The sequence below is a fragment of the Hyperoodon ampullatus genome (genome assembly GCF_949752795.1).
Source record: "Hyperoodon ampullatus genome assembly, chromosome: 9".
Lineage (NCBI taxonomy): Eukaryota > Metazoa > Chordata > Mammalia > Artiodactyla > Ziphiidae > Hyperoodon > Hyperoodon ampullatus.
Window position 1 is genome coordinate 104,246,209 of NC_136922.1, and position 22,483 is coordinate 104,268,691.

Genomic DNA, 22,483 nt, shown 5'->3' on the forward strand with positions numbered 1-22,483 from the left:
GCTGTAGGCTTTTGTGGAAATGCTTTTTCAGGTTAATACAGTGCCGTTGTATCCCTAGTTTACTAAGAGATTAAAAAAAATTTTTTTAAAATTATGAATAGATGTTGACATTTAAGGCTTTTTGTGTATCTCTTGAGATGATTATGTGGTTTTGACACTTAGGCTCCTAATATGAATTACATTGATATATTTTTCAAATGTTGAACACTTTTATTTTATTCTTGAGATAAACCCTACTTGGTTATGAAATATCAAGTACATGCTGAATTGTATTTGCAAATATTTATTTGGGATTTTTCTATCAATGTTCAAAAGTGAGATTAGTCTATAATTTTCTTTATTTTGTACTAGTTTTGTTTGGTTTGTACATCAAAATTATACTGGCTTTATGAAATGAGGTTGTTAGCTTTCTTTTCTGTTCTTTGGAATAGTTTATATAAGTTAGGAATTATTGTTTGAAGGTTTAGTAAAATGTTTGACATTCTTTTGAGAAATATACTGGATATTTTTATTTTAAAAATTACTGTTGTTGGGATTTCCCTAGTGGTCCAGTGGCTAAGGCTCTGCTCTCCCAATGCAGGGGCCCCGGGTTTGATCCTTGGTCAGGGAACTAGATCCCACATGCCGCAACTAAGAGTTTGCACGCTGCAACTAAAGTTCCCACATGCTGCAACTAAAAGATCCCACATGCTGCATCTAAAGATCCCGCATGCCGCAACGAAGATCCCACGTGCAGCAACAAAGATCCTGTGTGCCGCAACTAAGACCTGGCACAGCCAAACAAACAAATAAACAAACAAATAAATAAATGTTAAAAAATAATTACTGTTGTCTGTCAACTGCTGTAGCAAGTGTTCTTGAGATATAGAATTTTTATCTAAATCTTTAGGTATATTCTTCCTTAGATATACTCTCCCTGATAATCTTCCTTAGATTGCTTTCTGATGACTTTTTAGCACTTGGAGAATAGCCTGTGTCTTCTGGTTATACACATTCTATACCCATACAGTTTTTTTTTTTTTTTTGATCTGCAGAACTTTTTTTACCTTGTTCTTTATTAAGTTTAATCTTGTTAGTTTTGATTCATCATTATAGCTAACTGAGGTGCTTTGTTTTTTAATTTGTTTAAATAATTTACAAGCTCATACATACCTTACAACTGTATTTTATTTGTGTTTAAAATATTTTATTTTGAAATATATAGAGTCACAGGAAGTTGTAAAGAGAGTTTAGAGAGGTCCTGTGTACCCTTTTTCCTGTTCTCTCCAAAGGTTACATCTTACACAATCATAGTACAATATCAAAACCAGGAGTTTGACGTTGGAACAGTGTAAGTGCAGTTCTCTGTCATTTTATCCCATGTGTAGATGCCTGTAACCACCACTGCAGTCACGATATAGCACTATTTCATCACCACAAAGAAGTTGTGTTATTTCTTGATAATTACACGTGTTATTATTTTATTATTACACGTGTTATTTCCCATGTTGTTTCTTGATAATTACACGTATATCCCTCCCCTCCACCGTCCTTGCCCACTGACCACCACTAATCTGTTTCCGTCTCCATAATTTTGCTGTTTAGAGGATGTTATAGAGATGGAGTAATACAGTATATGTGTCCTTTTGAGATTAGCTTGCTCATTTGGCATAAAGCCCTTGGGTGCCATCCAGGTTGTTGCATGTATCAGTAGATTGTCCCTTTTTATTGCCGAGTGGTATTATTCCAGTGTGTGGATGTGTACCACAGATGTTTAAACATTCTTCTTTTGAGGGGCATCTCGGTTATTTCCAGTTTTTAGCTGTTACAAATATAGCTGCTATGAACAGTTGTGTACAGGTCTTTGCGTGGACATAATTTTTCATTTCTCTGGATAAATCCTGTGCATAGCACAAGTTGTATGGCAAGTTTGTGTTTAGTGTTTTTCAGTAACTACCAGAGCGCTTTCCACAGTGGCTGTGTCATTTTGCACTCCCACCAGCTATGTATGAGAGAGCCAGCTTCACCTTGACAGCGTTTGCCATTGTCACTGGTTTACTTTATCTGTTCCGGTAAGTATGCAGTGATGTCTCATTCTCCTCCTTATTTTTGTTTCCCTAACGGCCAGTGATGGCAAACATCTTTTCATGTGCTTATTTGCCATCTGAATATCGTCTTTGAAATGTCTCTTCGTGTCTTTTGCTCTTTTTTTAATAATGTTGCTTGTATTTTTACTGTTAAGTTTTCAGGGTTCTTTGTATATACTAGATATGAGTCGTTTGTCAGACATGTGGTTTGCAAGTAATTTCTCCCATCATTTAGCTTGTCTTTTCATCCTCTTCACAGGGTCTTTTGCAGAGCAAAAGTTTTAACTTTCGATGAATCAGCTTTTTGATTCATTGATTTTTCTCTATTTTTTCTGTTTTAAATTTCATTAATTTCTGCTCTTTATTTCCTTCCATTTTCTTGCTTTGGGTTTATTTTACTCTTCTCGGTTCTTAAGGTGGGAACTTAGATTATTGATTTGAGACTTCTTCTTTTTTCTAATGTAAGCATGTAGTGTTAAAAATTTCCTTCTTAGCACTACTCTAGCTATGTCCCACACATTTTAATATTTTGTATTTTAATTTTCCTTCTGTTCATGCAGTTTTTATTTTCCCTGAGACTTCCTCTTTGATCCATGGATTATTCAGACCTATGTTGTTTAGTTTCCAAGTATTTGGGGGATTTTCTCATTATCTTTCTGTTATTGATTTCTGAGTTAATTCCATTGTAGTCAGAAAGCACACTCTTATGGTTTTAATTCTTTTAAACTTGTTGAGGTTCGTTTTATGGTCCAGTGTTAGATTTATTTTGGTCCCATGTGCACTTGAAAACAATGTGTGTTCTGTTCTTGTTGGGGGGAATGTTCTCTTCATGTCGGTTAGATCCTGTAGGTTGATGGTGTTGAGTTCTTCTATATCCTTGCTGATTTTCTCTCTACTTGTTCCATCACTAGTTGAGAGAGAGGTAAAGTCTATATCTATAATTATGGACTTGTCTTTTTCTCCTTTGCGTTTTTGTTTCATGTTTTGCAGCATTCTTTGGTACACACACATTTGGGATTGCTCTGTCTTGACAGATTGACTACTGCTATTTAATGTCCCTTTCTATCAGTGGTAATTTTCTGTGCTATAAAGTTTACTTTTTCTGATAGCAGTATGGCCACTCATACTTTCTTTGATTAATATTTTTGTGGAGTACCTTTTTCCATCTTTCTAGTTTTAACCTATATACAGGCATACCTTGGAGATGTTGTGGGTTTGGTTCTAGACCACTGCAATACAGTGAATATCACAATAAAGCGAGTCACACGAAATTTTGGTTTCCCAGTCGATTTAAAAGTTATGTTTACACTGTACTGCCATCTGTTAAGTGTGCTATAGCATATGTCTAAAAAAACAGTGTACGTACCTTAATTAAAAAATACTTTATTGTGGGCTTCCCTGGTGGCGCAGTGGTTGAGAGTCTGCCTGCCGACGCAGGGGGTGTGGGTTCGTGCCCTGGCTCGGGAGGATCCCACATGCTGCGGAGCAGCTGGGCCCGTGAGCCATGGCCGCTGAGCCTGCGTGTCCGGAGCCTGTGCTCCACAGTGGGAGAGGCCACAGCAGTGAGAGGCCCACGTACTGCAAAAAAAAAAAAACAAAAAAACTTTATTGCTAAAAATTGCTAACCATCATCTGAGCCTTCAGCAAGTCATAGTAGTAACATCAAAGATCACTGATCACAGATCCCCTTAACAAATATAGTAATGATGAAAAAGTTTGAAATATTCTGAGAATTACCAAAATGTGGCACAGAGACATGAAGTGAGCAAATGCTGTTGGAAAAGTGGCACCAGTAGACTTGCTTGACTCAGGGTTGCCAGAAACCTTCAATTTGTAAAAAAGACTAAATAAAAGCAAAGCACAGTAAAACCAGGTGTGCCTGTATATTGTTATATTTGAAGAGAGTTTCTCATAGACAATGTAGAGTTCAGTCATGTTTTTTTAATCCACTCTACCAATATCTGTCTTTTAACTGGTGTGTTTAGACCATTACATTTATTGTGATTATTGATTAGTTCTTTTTCTGTTTGTTCTTGCTGTTTTTCATTTCTTTGTTTTGTTTTACCTAACTTCCTATGGATTACTTGAGTATGTTTTAGAATTTCATTTTGACTTACCTGTGGTGTCTTATTTATTTATTTATTTAGGTTGCGCTGGGTCTTAGCTGTGCCACGTGGGATCTTTGTTGTGGCATGCAGGCTCATAGTTGCAGCATGTGGGAATCTAGTTCCCTGACCAGGGATTGAACCCAGGCCCCCTGCATTGGGAGCGCAGAGTCCCAACCACTGGGCCACCAGGGAAGTCCCATATCTGTGGTGTTTTGAGTGCTTCTCTCTGTGTAGCTTTTTAAGTGGTTGGTCTAGCTATTATCTTATATATACATAGCTTTTCTTCGTCTGTGGTGTCAGCATTTACCAGTTTCAGTGACATGTAGAAACCTTATCTCCCTTTATGTCCCTTTACCCTCCTCCCTTTCTGTTATAATTGAGGTTATACATTGAGAAGCACATTAGCATTATAACTTTTGCTTTGACTGCCAAACATAACTTAGCAAACACAAGAGGAGAAGGAAAGTAATTGTAATTTCCATATTTTTGCTCTTGTTCTTCCTTTCTTCCTGATGTTCCAGGATTCCTTCTTTTATCATTTCCTCTCTGTTTAGAGAACTTTCTTTAGCCAGTCTTTTAGAGTAGATATGTTGGTGACAAATTCTGTTAGTTTTTGTTCATCTGAGAATGTCTAGATTTGCTCCTCATTTTTGAAGGAAATTTTGCTGAATATAGAATCCTGAGTGGGCAGTTCTCGCAACACTTGAAAATATGCAACTTCCTTTTGGGCTACCTGATTTCTGATGAGAAATTTGCTGGAGGCGTTCAGAATTTTTTCTTTGCTCTTTAGTTTTTGGATTTTTTTGGGTTTATCCTCTTTGGAGTTTATTCAACCTTAAATTTATAGGTTTATTTTATTTTTTTGCCAAATTTGCCAATTTTTTTTTTTTTTCTCACCACACAGCTTGCAGGATCTTAGTTCCCCAACCAGGGATCGAACCCAGGTCCCCTGCAGTGGAAGCGCGGATTACTAACCACTGGGCCACCAGGGAATTCCCAAATTTGACAAATTTTTAATCATAATTTCTTTGGATGCTTTTCCAGCCCTACCTCCTTTCTCCTCTCATCTGGGACTCGGAATACATGAATATTAGATCTGCTGTTGTCCAGCCCACATGTCCCTGAAGCCCTGTTCATTTGTTTTTCAGTCTGTTTTCTCTTTGTTGTTCAGGTTGGGTTATTTCTGTTGCTGTCTTCAAGTTCATTGACTTTCTCCTGTCGTTTTCTGCTGCTGAGCTCATCCATTGACATTTTTATTTCAGGTATTGTGTTTTCTGGTTCTAAAATTTATGTGGGTTTTGTCTTTATATCTTTTATCTTTGCTGTGACTTTGTGTTCCTTTGCTGACTTCCTTTTATTTTTCATTTGTTTCAGGTGCATTTGTAGTTGCTCATTGAAGCATTTTATGATGGCTCCTAAAATCTTGTTTGGTAATTGTATTATCTGTGTCATCTCAGTGTTGGTATCTATTGATCATCTTTTCTCATTTTACTTCAGATATTCCTGGTTCTTGCTATGGCGAGAGTTTTTTTTTTTTTTTATTGAAACCTGGACATTTTGGGTATTATATTATGAGATTCCAGATCTTATTTAAATCTTACGCTTTGGCAAGTCATTTCTGATATCGCTCCAGCAGGGGAAGGGGGATACCCTTTGTTAATGCCAGTTTGGGGCTGAAGTTCAGGTTTTCCTCTTGGCCGTTGTTGACACTCATTTGGGGAGGGGCTCCATGTTGCTGCTGAGTGTGGGCAGGGGATCAGACCCCTGACTAGGGCTCTGCAGGTACCATCCGCCGGGAGGGTGAGGGGTGGAAGTGCTGGCTTTCCACCGGGCCTCCTCTGGCAGGACCCCGGCGTGGAGGCAGAGGGGTGGAATGAGTCCAGGCTCCCGCGTGGTGTCTACACTGCGCGTGGGGGGTTTGTTTTTCTGTCGTGTTTGACTGGAGTTGGGCAGTTGTATGTTTTCACTTCCCCTTTCACCTCCTTTGGCTGGAGACAGCAGGCTTTGGGGGACTGTGTTTGTTTGTTCCCATTGGTGTTTCTGGGTTGTTGGCTTCCCTGGCAGCCAGTGTAGGACACATGAAACAAATGAAAACCTAAAAGTCACCAGCGTGTTGTTCCTTGGGTCCTGAGGTCTCTAGCCAGTCTGCTGCTTTCTCTTCACCGCTCAGCATTTTTATGTTTCTTTTCAAATATAAAGTCCAGGGATTCTAGCTGCGCTTAGTGAGAGGAGTAGGGAAAAGTATGTTTACTCCACCTTTCCAGAAGAAGTCCAAATTTAATTAATTTTGAATAAATAATACATTCATGTGACATACAAATTAAATGCTGTAAAAAGATGCACAGTGAAAATTAACTCTCTACCACCCACTTCCCCTCTTAGATGGCAGCTACTGTTTCTGGTTTCTTCCTTCCTGAGGTAACTCTACATGTACCAGCAAATATACACAGACATGTTTTTACCTAAGTGGTGGCATACCACGGACACTGTTTTGCACCTTGCTTTTTTTCTCCTGATGCTCCATCTTTGAGAACGTTGTGGGTCACTTCATGAACTCCTTCATTGCTTTTCGTGGCCTCATGATACTCCATTGCATGGAGATGCCACATGTGTGTAAGCTGTTGGAATGTTTAGGTGCTGATCCTGGTATCTGTTATATTTGTTGTCCTTTCCATCTTAATGTTCTCCGCACACTTGTTGTCTTTGTTTACACCTGAGTCAGGGTCCTGTAGGAAGCTGTGGTGTGCTGGAGAAAGCTGCGGGTGATTTAGATCTGTGTCCTCCGATGAGTCATGTATATACTCCCTGAATACTCAGAGATGCCCACTGATAGCTACTCTTTAGACACATTTCTCCATCATGTTCGCAAGGACTGTTTGGACCACATGCTTTTCATAGGTATGAACAAAAGATTTTGAATATAAGCTCCATAAACCTTTACTCTCTTTCATGGCTGTAGTTGCTTCCGTGTAATAGTTAAAAGAAGCACGCTTTATGGTTTGTTGCTGCTACTGCTGCTAAGGGCCACTAAAACATAGATCTCCTGTGATTTGGGGTCAGAGTACTTACATCTCCCTTTTGGGAGGGATAAGATTTACTTTGTTGTCAGGTGAATTTTTGAGTATGGTAGCTTCATTCTCACTAAGGTTAGCATTGTTTTCTTTAAGGTGGTGAGTTTTCTCTTGGTTAGATATATTGCCCTCAAATTTTTGACAGACTTGAATGAAGTCATGAAATGAAGAATCTTTTTGTCTTTGTCTCTTTGCAGTCTTTATGTTGACTTGGAAGTTTAATTCTAAATTTGTGCATAGTTAAGTTTGGTCTTGCCCAGAGGGTGGAATCTGGCACTGCCACATGGCGAGGAGTTTTGAGGTCTGCTGCAAGCCCTCTCTCCAGGGGCCCTTGAAATGCTAACTGGTGCATCGGATGATTCTGTGTCAGTGTGCCACTGGATGGCATGGTCGGTGTTCAGAGATGGGTTGCGTTTGTTTCCACAGGTTGCCGTAGTAAGTGTTGGCCCTCCAGACTTTTCTGGCCCCATTCGCAGCCCCGTGGCCCTGACGGGCTCACTGCTTCTGACCTGGATGCTTTCTCTGGGCTCAGCCCCCAGCATTTCCTGCAGAAATTCTGTCCTTTAGATTTGCGCCACCTTTCGTAACTTGAAAGCTTCGAGACTAAATGTGGCAATGAGTTGGAGTGAGAAAAGGAGATGGGCAAAGTGATTTCTGTCCTTTTTTTTTTCCACCTCTTCAGCCTGTTACTTAAAGATAGCTTTCTGAGAAAAAGGATTAAAATTCACTCCCGTAGCTTTGTTGCTATTCTTCATTTGTGATAAATGGGGGATTTCAGATAATCTACCTTTAAAAATAATTGTATTTGTTTACTGATTTGTTTTGGAATAAATTTGATGAAGAGTAGTTTTTAGGAACTCAGAGTTTAACCAGGGGTTAGGAGTTTAAATGGAAAATTGAATCTTTGTGAAGCTTTCCACATTTCATTAGATGTTAATTCTGGAGTTAAGTTTTATATGATTATTTACTACTAAGTATATTCCTAAGTATCAAGGTAAAGCTCTTATTAAAATAATGTTTCAAAAAAGCCATTAATATTTTTACATAATACAATTGTTTGATTATTGTACTTTTCTTTTTGTCAGATACTAGTCAGCAACCTCTTAGTTTTTCTTTTAATGGGAAATCAGGTTTTTTTTTTTTTTTGGTAACAAGACTAAAAATATGTTTTAAATCTGACAGAGTTTCATGAAAATGACATGAGGCGTTTTTCAGTTTACTCTTTTCTTCTGTATTATATTTAAAATTTTGTCTCCTATATTGTATTTTAAAATTTGGAACCTATTTGATACTCCATGGGCATTTCACTTACTATCTTGAGGAATTTTTTTCAGATGAAACTGAGAAATTTAGTAATGTAGCTTTTGTCAGCATTAAAAGCAGACCAGCTGAGTTCTTTTGTGCCATGCTGAAAACAGTGCTGGAACATGGTAACTTGTTTCTGTATTACTTTATGTACTCATTGGTAGAGTCTTTTCTATGAACACACTCGACCCCAAATAAAACCCTAACATTGGAAATTTACTTGTCCATACATAGGGATTTTATCATCCTCTCTTGATCGTTGAAATGAATGAGTGTGGTGATGGACTCTTTGTGCTGTTTTTCCCAAGGTATTGCCATCAGAGAGTCTGCAAAGGTGGTCGACCAAGCCCAGAGGAGGGTGTTGAGGGGTGTCGACGACCTGGACTTCTTCATAGGGGACGAAGCCATAGACAAACCCACGTACGCCACAAAGGTAAACGCCTACTGGGATCCGCTTCTGCAAGTGCACAGCCAAGAGCAGAGCAGCAGGATGAGTGATGCAAAGTGGCGCTTTATGTAGAAACTGTACTTGTGAGTTGTAGAATAGATTTTATTCTTACGTGTGAAAAGAGGCTTTGTTGTTGTTTTTGATGAGGGTATTTTTGATGTGGGGAATCAAGTGAACTTACAAATGCAGAGTTGACTCAGGGACCGCTGGGTTGTGTGGAAAGCAAGGTCTGTTCCTGTGGAAACCTGCAGGTTGACTAATTAACCTGTCATATGTGGAAAGTTGCAGATTGATCAGTTAAAAAGAAGCACTAAAGTTATCTAACTAGACATTTGTTCTAAAACAAACACTCCCCAAACTCCAGATCGAATGGTATTGTCGATTAGCTCTGCTTTTCCATCTGTTACCCCATTGTTAAGACGACTCTTTGTGCTTAGAAATGGGTGGAGTAGAATATAAACAGTAATGTCATGTAATCTTTCTGGTCAAGTGCCTGTTGTTTCTTTATATAAATTAGCATACACTCCATGCAGAGGAACACTGTTCAACAACTTGCCGTCTTCCATCTCTTCCGGGCCAGTGCTGTTGTTAAACTGTTGCTCTTACTGATGTGAACTGAAGCTTGATGTAGTTTGGTTTCTCTTGCTTTAGTGGCCAATAAGACACGGAATAATTGAAGACTGGGATCTAATGGAAAGGTTCATGGAACAAGTGATTTTTAAATATCTTCGAGCTGAGCCTGAGGATCATTATTTTTTAATGGTGAGTAACTGGACCTAAGAGGAATATATCCCTGTAAATTCCAAGTTGCGTAGATTTTAACACTCCCCAAGATGTTCTTCCCTGGGGAGTTTTTAATGCCTGCTAAAGCTGTTTGTATGAATGGGGGTGCTTTTTGGGCAAATAACGGAAAGCTCAACAAAAATGCCTGAAAACCAAAAGCGGCTTATTATCTCATGAAACAAAAAGGCCAGAGTCAGGCCACTCCAGGGCTCGTTATTTCAGCAGCTCAGGGATGGAGGCAAGGACCAGCCTAATTCAGTAGTTTGGCCTCTTGTGTTGGTTACCTTCAAGCCCCAGGATGGCTGTCCAAGTTCCTTTACCACCTCTTGTTGTATTTGCTGTCAGAGGTAGAAGCACTTTTTAGGAATTAAGAATCCCTTTCCTAGAAACCTTCCCAGCAGATTTACCCCATCCATCCATGCCTAGCCTGGTCCCTTGCAAGGGGAATGGAATTACCTTGACAGGTTTAGATTGATCAAGATTCTCTCCCTTGGGCTGGTGAGGGGACAATGTCTGATCACCTGGCCCCAAGAGGGTAGGTACCTAAACAGGCCTCTAACAGCAAGGAAGGTGGAGGGAGGAATGGATTTGGGTAGGAAACCAACTGTGCACTTGGATGTCCTCGAGAAGTAACTGGATGACTCTGATTTTTGCTGCTTTTATAGCAGAGGAAACTGAGTCAAGATGTTATTTTGCCAGGGTTTAAATCACACTCTAAAATAAAATTGAGCTGAGTTATGGGCCCTGATATTGTGGTACTTAATTGATCTTGTTCAAACAAAATAAAGCATTACAGAGAAATGAAAAGAAATATCTCTTGGTTATGGAGTCTGTTCTACTTGTTTGACTCAACTTCACATGTTTCCTTCCATGAAATGTTCTTTTTAAGTTAAAATTAATTACATGTACAAAACACTTGCTTTGTGGAGAGCAATTGCACATAGCATAAGCTGCACATTACAACCTACGTAATTTAGCTTTGGATTTTTTCCATGCAAGTGCATTGTCAAATGGTCCCTGGTCCCCAATTATATAGTTCTTTCTAATGTTAAATATGGAGTGTTGTTTAGAATTATCTGGCTTAAAATATGTTAACTACAAGGCTATTATGGTAGTTAGTGGAATCTATATATTTAATATCTATTACAGCAAGTCCTTGAAAGTGCCCTGGTCTTTTTTTCTGGCTATATTGCCATAACTAGGAATTGCCAAGTGTGAATACTGTGTTTTACAGGCCACCATGTGTTTTCTCTCCTGTGCGTCTACAGTGGTGTATGTAAAATAAATGGAGCCAGGAAACTGACAGTGTGTCTGAGTGGCTTTGTCTTTAAAGCCTCAGTAGATCACAGATTCCTACCTGTCCCATCTGGCGTCTTTCCATCTCTCGCGCATTGTGTAACAACTTGTTGGACAGGACTTCAGGAGCGCATGCCGCCCAGCACTTCTGTCTGCCTCAGCTTCCCATGCCAGGTGGTCCCCTCTCACTCCACTCAGAGGGACGCTTAGTCCTAGCCTGTGGAGCAGACACACACCACCAGGACACAGCCTACAGGAATTGTTTCCTACAAGAAATTATTTTCTGCTTTAGCTGGCATTATAGGCTAGTAAGATAAAACCACTTTCTCGGAAGGAATTGGAGGTGTTTGGTGTGAATATGGAAAAGTCCATTTGCCAAAAATGAGTACCTGTAATGAATATTCAAAAATAATCAAGTTTATTAAATTAAACAGAGAAAATATTGTGTTCTGTGTATTGTGCTTTGAATTTTGCAAGGTCAGTTCATTGCATGATGTGACTGAGGAAGTAATGAGAATGGTACATTTCTTTCAGGTTTATGCCCTTAGTCGTCAGTTCATGGAATAGTTCAAGGGGAGTAAAGCAGGTATAGAGATTTATGGCCGAGCCTAGAAGTCAGTTGAAGACATTTACTGAACTGCTATATCAGATAATGCTTTTTGGTATAAGAGAGTCTAAAGGGGTTAAATTAAAGGTCCCTCAGTAGCCCCCCAAATTGTTCTTTCTGACTGCGGTGACCAGATGCCTGAGCGTATAGGTGAGAATGAGCTCATTACGGCTCACGTTTTTCAAGACATTTCAGAGATTCGGCTGTATCGGTCATGTGGATCGAGCAGATAGCAAATGGGAATCCTACTCTTTTCTCCAATATTGAAGTGCCCAGAGTTCAGAACAGAAGCATGTATTTTAAAGAACTGCAGTGCTCTTGAGTGGAAATCGAGTTACAACTTTAGAAGAGATTGGCAGACTTTTTGAATATGAGTCAAGGAGGAAGAGCAAGCAGCACGTGCTGATCAAGAACGCCTGAGAGCCAGGAGCCGGGAACATGGACATCCCGGCTTAGAGAGAGGGAGAGAGAGAGGATCGCCCTTCCTTCATCTGGGTCCTCAGTGGCTCAGATGACACCCGCCCATGTTGGTGAAGGCGTGTCTCTGTTCTCAGTCCGCTGAATGCTAATCTCTTCCAGAGACACCCTCACAGACACACCCAGAAATGATGTTTTACCAGCTCTCCGGGTGTCCCTTAGCCTAGTCAAGCTGACCATGACATGTGGTAAGTCCTGACTCACCATCATAGTTGCCTTCCTGGCTCTTGAGAATGATGTAGACCCGCTGTGTCCAGTACGGAAGCCACCGGCCGCTGCGAAGGCTGACAGCCCTGGGTACGCTGAGTCCATCACCCCTGGCCCATGTGCCCTCCACCTTACAGTGCCTTGTCATCTCCTCTCCTGGTCTCCCTCCCTTCAGGATTTATATTTTTAAAAAGGTTTCTTTACTGCAATTATAGAGAGGCTTGTGGGTGGAGCAGTATTAGGTACATGTGTTCAGTTTGCTGTCTTTATCCAGAAATATGGATTGGTTTTATGGAACGGATTAATTCTTTATTTTTGAATTAATACCAGATGATGTTTCACCATTATTATGAATAAATTTGTTTGTGTAACTTGCATTCATGTGATGTTTTAATCATATGCTTCAGTATTAAAAAAATAAGAAAAACTTGATATCCCCTATTTAGATCTTGTTGTAAATAATGGTTTGGGGAAAGTTCCATTTAAATTGGTCTCCTAAAAGAACAGTTACTGGTGGTAAACATAAAAGAAATGGAGGATTGAGGAAAAAATGGGTTTATGATTATGATTCTCAGAACCCATAAGAATATGCCTTTAATAATGCTGAATTTGATTCAGGAGCCAGGAGAACCTATTTAAATTGTAAACATTCCCTTAAATAGAAGTATGTAGATTTTAATGTAAATTCTTCACAGGTGGCGAATCGTTTGGCAGCAAGTAATTAAATATTGGCTTTAGCAAGTTAAGGGTTTTATTTTCCTTACATCCATTTGTAGTAGGGAGGGCAGTGCTGGCAGGGCAGCATCCTGGTGTCATTAGCGGTCTCTGTGCTCTGGTATCTCTAGCGTATGGCTTTCATTCCAAGGTCACCTGATGACCCCACGCTGGCTCCTGCAGCTCCATCACCACCTCTGCATTCCAGGAAAGAAGGCATTAAGAGCAAGCAGAAGGGAGTCTACTGCTCGAGCCTGCCTTCACCCCTGTAAGGAGCTTTCCTAGAAGCCACATCCATCAGCTTTTGCTTCTTATTGGCCAGAACTTAGTCACTTAGCCATCCCTGTCCATGAGGAAGTCTGGGAAATGCTTTTCCTCTGGGCCTGTGATTGATCAGTGGTCTGTCATTAAGGCAGAAGGGAGAATAGGTACAGGGAAGGCAAGTTGCAGTGCCTTCCATAATGATGTGACTACAGGTATGAAGACAGTGGCAAGGTGAGAATTCATTCAACTGTCTTCACAACTCTGGCTGGATGTGGCGAGTGTCGTCCCCATTGGGAGCCAGGAGGCCAGGAAAAGCCATGTCGAGATGCACTGCTGCTTCTGCTCTGTGTTGCCGTCTTGCCTCTGTGAGTTTCTCCATCTGGATAAATAGATGAAGAAGTTGTATTGGGGGTTTCTGTGGTCTTTACACACAGGCTGTAACCCAGGGTTTCACAACTCTTGTAAAGATTTTTTTTTATTATAGAGCTGTAAGTGTGATTTAGAAAATTTGAAAGGTATCTGTGGGACTTTTTACATCCCATTAACATAAATATTAACATTTAGCATATCTTCATTTAATCTTTTCACCCATGTTTTTGTATGACTTTGCATTCAATATTGTGTCCCCTGTCCCTCTTCCCCCATTTTCTTACACTCTTTCATTGTCCTCATTTTAATGGCTATACAATCCTCTGTCCAGTGAATATTTCCTATCTGTTTAGCAGTTTCACTATTTTTAGATGTTTACTTTTGTTTCCAATTTCTTGGTTTTCTAAGAAGTAATATGAAGTAATCTTTGCACAGTGTTTTCTATATTAGCATTTTTTATATTAAAAATATAAAAATTATATATGATTTGGGGGTACAGAAGTATTAATAATTTTGAATCTTTAGCATACCGTTTCACGCTGAAATCTTCAGTGTGCTAGAGGCCACGTTATTAGAACTCTTGTCAGCATTGATTAATATTTTTGATTATTTGTTGTCAACTTGCATTTTTAATAACTTTGACCTTAAACATTTTTCATGTGTTTATTAGCTGTATTTTCTCTTCCGTGAATTGCCTATTCATGTCCTGTGTTTTGTACATATCAGTGTTTTATTGCTTTTCCTATTGCTGTGATTTCTATGATCTTTTTTTTTTTTTTACCTAAAAGTTTCTTTTGTGATAAAATGTACATAAAATTTACCATCTTAACCATTTTTGAACGCACAGTTTGGTGAATTGAGTACATTCACATTGTTTTGCCTCCCTTACCAGCATCCGTCTCCAGAACTTTCTCATCTTCCAAACTGAAACTCTGACCCCCTTCCTGCTTCCTCCAGCCCCTGGCACCCCCCATCCTACTTTCTGTGTCTATAACTATAACTATTCCAGATCCTCATATAAGTGGAATCCTACAGTATTTTTCCTTTTGTGACTGGCTTATTTCACTTAGTATAATGTCTTCAGGGTTCAGCCACATTGTAGCATGTGTCAGAATTTCCTTCTTTTTAGGGCTGAATGATATTCTGTCTTATATATATGTATCACACTTTGTTTATACTGTGAACTCTTCCATATAATAGATAGGAAGCTTTTGTCAGGAGCAGATACTTTTTTTCTCAATGGATTTTTTTTCCCTTTGTAGATTATGTTTTTGAATCTGTAAGTTTTTACGTAGTAAACTGTTTTCCTTTGATGTTTATACATAATTTTCATCCATTTGGGATATATTTGGAACATCATTTGACACTGGGCTTAAACCCAGGAAGAATCCAGGAGCCAGGGTCAAATCTACTTCTTGCTGGGAATGTCTTCTGTAGGCTCACTTTTTGCTTCAAACCAAATAGGCAGCTCTTAGCCGGCAGGCAAGAAATGTTCCTCGACTGTGCTCACACTTTTCATGCCTTTTTAGTCTTCTTCTCTGGATCCTATTTTCCCCTCTACTCAGTTTAAATGCTTTGTTTATAAAGTTAACTTATTACGGTGCTTGCATTTCTCTTCATGGTGAGAAAAGATTTTATAGCTCTCTGTAGCTAATATATGTACTTTCTTCCAGTGTGACTTACATCATCGATGGTATAGCTGACATTGATTCCGCGCTCGCTATGTGCCCTGCTCCTCCCCTCACCAAGTATTTACACGTATTCACTCATTTAATCCCACCAACAACCCTGGGGGGAGGTAGTTACTAGGCCTGTTTTTCAGGTGGGTAGGAGGTGCTTTAAGGAGATACATTGTAGCCAGTACTGCTGGAAGGTGCAGCTATTACTCATGTGCTTTAAATGCAAGAAATCTAAAATAGTAATCATAACACAGTGCCAGCTGTGTGCTGGGCACTTTAAGGTATGAACAAATTTAATCTCAACCCCCTGAGGTGGGCATGTTAAAATAAGTTATGTTGTTGTTGGGTGACTTTCAGATCCCTTATTTACAGTCTGCTTTGGGTGACTTTATTATTTCTCACATATGTCTTAAGATTGCTTTCTCTCTCCCATCCAGGGAATATTCTATAGTGATTCTAATCACAGTCATTAAAACTTACTTGGAGGCGCTGCGTTTGAGCTTTCCATCATTGCTGCACAAGAGTCTAAGCTAAAGCCCCCAGCGAGCTAACAGCCAGACTTGCTTATTTGTTTGAAGCGATAACACGCACAGCACAGAATTCAAAAGGTGCAGAAGGATTTCCAGTGCGCGTGTGTCTCCTCCCCAGCTCTGTGCTGCCCACCCCCGATCCCCTTCCTGGAGGAAAACACCTTTACCGGTTCTTAACCAGAGATAATTGTGCGCAGGCATATGGATTGTACATAAACTTGTTTTATAAAACGGTAATGAAATACACATATGGTTGTAACCTTGTTTTTTATTGTAAAACCTTTAAAAATTGTGATTAAAAACATGAAATTTACTCCCTTAACCTTTTTTAAGTGCATAGTTCAGAGTGTTACCTGTATTCGCATTGTCGTGTGACAGGTCTCTAGAACCTTCGCATCCTGCAGAACTGAAGCTCTGCCCGTTGAACAGCTCCCTTTTCCTCACCCCCATACACCTTGATTTTTTTTAAAAAAGTTGTTGATACAGAAGAACATTTAAGAATGTGTAAAGTTTGGAGATGCCTTTCTCTTTTCACTTACCTGTTTATCATAGAGATTGTTTCATACCAGCACGCAAAAAGCTCATCCTTTTTAATTGCTGCAAAGTGTAGCATTTTATGGATGTGGCATAATTTGTTTAATCAGTTTCTAGTGATGGGCATTTAGGTTTTTTCTTTTTTAATATTTATTTATTTGGTGGTGCCGGGTCTTGGTTGCGGCATGCGGGCTCCTTAGTTGCAGCTCGCACGTGAGATCTAGTTCTCTGACTGGGGATTGAACCCAGGCCCCCTGCGTTGGGAGCATGGAGTCCTAACCACTGGACAGCCAGGGAAGTCCCAAGGTTTTTTCTGATCTTGGAAGCAATGCTGACTTTGGACCTCTCTGAGGCACCTTGTTTTTTCTTGCCTAGAGAATGTAATTTGATTTTGTTTCATGGTCTTAGCTAAGAGACTGTCTTTAGTGAGTTTCTCACTGGTACTTGCTGATGATTTTAGTAACAGTAACTCACCACATGCTGGGTGCTGCCCTGAGCACTTTATTTAGACTCCTGTGAGGTCAGTGCTAATTACACACTGAGAGAGGAAACCACCTTCTAAACTTAGTAAAATTGAAGGTGGGACGAGCTCTCCTTTTACCCGGGCTGGTGTGGCATGCCACTGTGTGACAGGTGTGTGTGGCCTTAGTTCAGCTGTCCTACTATATGCTTTGCTTTCTGGTTTTAATGTGTTTTATTTATGTATTAGTATTTTAAGACTTATTATTTATAAAAATAATTCATAATAATTCATTAAAACTATTTTAATATAACTGTCCTTCTGTATAATATATTTACCTGTGTTTAGGTATGATTACTTCCTACTGTGCTTAGTGATCAAGTTGGTACATTTCCACATTTTCTTACCTCCTCTTCCTTCCTCTGTCACCTGCTTTTGATTGATTATGTTACTAAACTTATTCTACTATTTACAACTTTAGGTTTACTGATGTCTCTGATACTCTATAATAAGACAATTATCTTTTGATTCCATGGTACAAGGATATCAATGTCTATATTCTGTCCTTCCATCTGTACCTCTCAACTTGATGCTGGTTCTGCTGTTTTAATTTATAATGTTTGCATTCTGTTCTATAGCTATTATTCCCTGGAAAGAAAAATCTTTATTCCTACATCTTAAATGGATTAATTGCTCACTGTGAGTCTTTGGCCGTACTTTCTGCATTCTTATCTTCTAATAGTTAATTCATGAAGGTTTCATAGGAACCAAATTCTCCCAAGTTCTTATATGTTTAAAGGTCCTTTGTTTTTGCAACATACTTGTTTGGCAGTGTGGCCAGATGTAGAATTCTTGGGTCACACCTTCCTGCCCTGAAGACTCTGTAAGTGTGGCCCCAATGTGTCCCAGTGCTACAAACGTCGCCCTGAAGACTCTGTAAGTGTGGCCCCATGTGTCCCAGTGCTACAAACGTATCTGTGTTGATGACCAAGGCTGGCTGTACTTTTCCTGCTTTAAGGGTGTTTTAGGTGCTTGAACTAAGCATAACAAAATCCCACAGGCTGAGTGGCTTACACAGCAGACATGTGTTTTCTCACAGTTCTGGAGGCTGTAGGTCCGAGATCAACGTGCTGTCAGGGTTGGTTTCTGGTGAGACCTTCCTTCCTGGTGTGCACATGGCCGCCTTCCTGCTGTGTCCTCATGCGGTCTTTCCTCTGTGCATGTGCGAGAGAGCTCTCTGGTGTCTCTTCCTTTTCTTACAGAGACATTGGTCCTCTCGAATTAGGGCTTCCCCCATGACCTCATTTAACCTTGATTACCTCCCCAGAGGCTTTGTCCCCAGATGCGGTCACACTGGGGGTTGGGCTTCAACATAGGTATTTTGGGAGACACAGCTCAGTCCATAACAAAGGGTAATGTGGGAGTTTTTGCCAAAAGGCCCAGAGAATTTTTATTTATTCTTTTTTTCTTTCTTTCTTTGTCTTTGTTTTGCAGCTTAAATATGTGATGTATAACCATATTTATTGACATGGAAAAATGTTCACAACCTATTGCTGAATGACAAAAAAGCAGGTTTATTTATTCTTTTTATCTTTCTGTAATCCTGTTAATTTCTTCCTATTTGATAATGGTTATTATTTTTAAATAGATATTTGAATTTTTTGAAATGTCTTTATCATGATTTTCATCTGCTGTATTTTTACATTTTTCTGGGTACATGTTTTTTTGTCTGCCATTTGTTTTTCCCGTTACTTTCCTCTCTTCCCTCTCTTTTTCTTTCAGTGTCTTTATATGGTCTTTGGCTGGTTTCTCTGTGTTTCTTTCCTCATCTTTGAATGAGGGGAATTCTTCCTGGACAGGCTGTGTGTGTGAGTTGAGGCCGGGCGGGGGGCAGTGTCTGGGTGAAGCTGCTTCTGCCCAGCTTTTTCTGCCTCGCAGCTGATGGCAAAGATGCTTCGTCTAACCTTGTGGCCTGTGCTCTGATGGCAGGTGGGGCTTGGGGAGGGAGACTTCTCAGCTGTTCTGCTCAAACTGGTCTTTTTCCAAGCAACGGCTCACTGCTTTTCCTCTCTCTGGAGACCTGTGTAGCTTGCCTGGGGTCTGAAGTCACCGGTGTTCCCTCTTGGCATCCTTACTCGTCTTGGTGGGGTTATTACTACCTTTGGCAACTTGCTGCAGGGCTTTTCAGTTTCAGGGTGTTTGGGTGTTATGTTATCGAAGGTAGAGTTCCCTTTTCTGTAACTTGTTCCTGTCTTGGGGTGGTTAATAAGAGCAGAAGTGTTTAGAGAGGACTTTACTCTGCTCTGTCAAAGCTTTTTTTTTTTTTTTTTTTTTTTTTTTGCAGTACGTGGGCCTCTCACTGTTGTGGCCTCTCCCGTTGCGGAGCACAGGCTCCGGACGCGCAGGCTCAGAGGCCATGGCTCACGGGCCCAGCTGCTCCACAGCATGTGGGATCTTCCCGGACTGGGGCATGAACCTGTGTCCCCTGCATCGGCAGGCCGACTCTCAACCACTGTGCCACCAGGGAAGCCCTGTGTCAAAGCTTTTAAGCCCCGCAGCCAAAGTTCTTTAAGACAATTTCTTTAAGTACAAACTTCTTGAGAGTACGCTCTGGGTGTACACTACCTGTAAAATCAGGAAGTTGTACAGCATCCTAATTAACATGCTTTTAGGTTAACTTTTTTATGATTCTGATACAGTTACATGAAATCTGGGTGAACACTAAATATAGTGAATGTTTTCTTACAGACAGAACCTCCACTGAACACACCAGAAAACAGAGAATATCTTGCAGAAATTATGTTTGAATCATTTAATGTACCAGGACTCTACATTGCAGTTCAGGTAAAAACAAAGTGATTTTTATGATTCCCAAATGACCTTAGCTGTCTAATAGTGGAAGACATGGTGATTCTCAAGGCCTCGGTTGTAAGATTGTGCTGTGCGTTCTTCCTTTTCCACACCCTACACACACACCCACACACACCCACCCCATTCAGGTTTGAACTCAAACACTGTACAGACCATGTTCTGTAATTTATATATTTATGTTTTTACTGCTGGTATAGAGTTTGTCCAGCTTTTGTCTTTTTACATGCTTTAGAATCTAATGTATTCTTCTCTGGGTGACAAGATCGATATGATGGTTCTTTTTTGGCTTCTTTCACTTCTGATCATAAAAAAGGAAAGATACTATAATATCTGCTAAAAAACAAAACATATGTCTCTAGAGGGTTCCACCTTTGGGATTTGGGCTCCTGTGGTTCCATGAGCTTGTAGGACTCCCTTTGAAGCTACTTGTTCTTAGTGTGGGGATTTTTGTTGGTTTTGGATGTTGTTATTTATCTGCCACCCTATATAAGGGAATTGACTGAGATTTGGGGGAATAAATTTTTAAAAAGTATCTCCTAAAATGTTTTCTGCCTATTCCAGTCCCTTCTAAGAAAAAGGAGAAGGAGTTGCATAGAAAATTAATTTGGGAGATGGCACAGGCTGTTGCCTCTGGTGATTCTCTCTAGCTTTTCTTTGCAAAACTTTGATTTATTTTATTGAAAACTTGACCCCTCCAGATGAAGTATACAAAATTTGTGTGTTGTTCAATTTGGAATTTGAATTTTGGGGGGAAGATGGAGGATAGGGAAGGGAAAGAGGTACCCATAAGAAAGGTCTTGTTGATTGAACCTAAGAACAATCAGGTGCAGTCCTTGGGAAGAGTTTCCCCGAATGCTGATGGTCTCCGTGTCTTTGGTGCAGGCAGTGCTGGCCTTAGCAGCGTCTTGGACCTCGCGACAAGTGGGCGAACGTACATTAACGGGGATCGTCATCGACAGTGGGGATGGGGTCACCCATGCTATCCCAGTGGTAAGCAGAGTGTTGAGTGCTTCACTTTCTGTAGGCCTCCCCCGACTGGACGTAAGGGGAGAGACTAAAGGAAAAAACCCTTCTGTAATTAAAATACCACTTTAGAAACCGTAACTGTACTTAGCAAAGGTAACAAGAGTCTTTAAACTCAGTTATGTGAGAAAGAAGAAGAAAACCAGTGTCTTCGGTGCTGGCAAGTTGGAATTCATGCTGGGAAATTCATGCAGTCAGGATGTCAGCAGTCCTTCGGGGTCTCCAGGGCTCTGCTTGATCACCGGGGGTACATCACCAGGAGGGCCTTCCTGGCTTACGTTCTGAGCTGTCAGCTTGGGTATCAGTAGGTGTGGTGCACGGCCGCTCTGAAGGATGAGCTCTGTGTTCTGTGACAAGATGCGGACGGCTTTACCCAGCTCATGCTTTAGAGAAATCGCTTCTTGTTTTTCAAAATTTATTTAAGAGCCAAGAAGGGGAGATTGTTCCTTTTGACTTGCAGAATGCTCTGCAGTGTCACTTTTTGGTTTTAATTTTCAAAATATTAGACAAGTGATTCCTAATTCAGGTTCAAGAGACAATGTCTATATTTTTCTTTCGGTCCAGTGGACTATTTAAATGAATTATTTGAAGTTTGCTTTTTTTTTTTTTTGCGGTACGTGGGCCTTTCACTGTTGTGGCCTCTCCTGTTGTGGAGCACAGGCTCCGGACGCACAGGCTCAGCGGCCATGGCTCATGGGCCTAGCCGCTCCGCGGCATGTGGGATCTTCCCGGACCGGGGCACGAACCCATGTCCCCTGCGTCGGCAGGCTGACTCTCAACCACTGCGTCACCAGGGAAGCCCCTGAAGTTTGCTTTTTTGAAGATGAATCGAAGCTGCCTGCAAAGGGACACACAGTGGACAGTCAGACCTCTTCCTTCTCATCTTCCTCCTCCAGGCCCCCTGCTCAGAGAGCCCTGTTACTAGTTATTTATGTATATTACAGGCATATTTTCTGCATATATGGTGTGTGTGTGTGTGTGTGTGTGTGTGTGTGTGTGTGTGTGTGTGTGTGTATAGCTCCTTTTAAAAATGCAAACTGGGTTTTTTTTATAAACCATTTACTTTAATTGAAAAAAGAGCCACCGTTTTCATTTCAGGAAGTCGGAGGAATGATGTACTAAAAGGCTCTAAGGCTTTAGTTCCTGAAAGGCCAGGAGTCGCTGCAGGGGACGGTCGATGTGGTCCCCGTGCCCTTGCCGGTGTGCCCTCCGCGGGGTGAGGGAGACGGGGCAGAGCCTGCTCTGTGCTCGGAGCGCCCCTCGGCCGGGCTCCGAGCACCTCCTCCTTCGTGGGCTGTGACAGTTGTTGGTGCCCCTTGAGGAGTCACGCTGGCCGGCCTCCTCTCTGAGGGCTGCCCTCAAAGATGGGCACAGACCAAGGTCTTGAGAGGTGCCTGTGGGCCCTGCTTCTTGGCCTTCCTCATCCATCTGATTGAGGAGGAGAAAAGAAAACGAGTGCCACACAGTGGACAGGCCCACAGAGAAAGCCGTTGTTCAACTCTTTTATGTTTCTTAGTTCAGTTTTTTTGCTGATTATAAAAATTACATTTGTTGTGCAATATTTGGACAAAATAGAGAAATGTGAAGAAGAAAATAAAATGACTCATAAACCCACCCAGAGGGCTGCATCATACTTCTGGTTGTATAGCCTTCTAAGCTCTTTTTCTTAAA

General features: G+C 40.7%; 1 protein-coding gene across 7 annotated transcripts in view; it reads left to right on the top strand.

Annotated features, from left to right (window-relative positions):
• Positions 1 to 22,483, top strand: part of ACTR3B (actin related protein 3B) — a 62,924-nt gene that overhangs the window by 21,935 nt on the left and 18,506 nt on the right. For 5 of the 7 annotated variants that reach the window (XM_079711170.1, XM_079711173.1, XM_079711175.1 and 2 more), the window contains exons 3-6: positions 8,859 to 8,983; positions 9,650 to 9,760; positions 19,667 to 19,762; positions 20,672 to 20,779. In XM_079711170.1, coding sequence (XP_079567296.1) covers positions 8,859 to 8,983; positions 9,650 to 9,760; positions 19,667 to 19,762; positions 20,672 to 20,779 — 440 coding nt within the window. The remainder of the gene's footprint in view (positions 1 to 8,858; positions 8,984 to 9,649; positions 9,761 to 19,666; positions 19,763 to 20,671; positions 20,780 to 22,483) is intronic. The other 2 variants (XM_079711171.1, XM_079711172.1) reach the window with 2 other exon arrangements.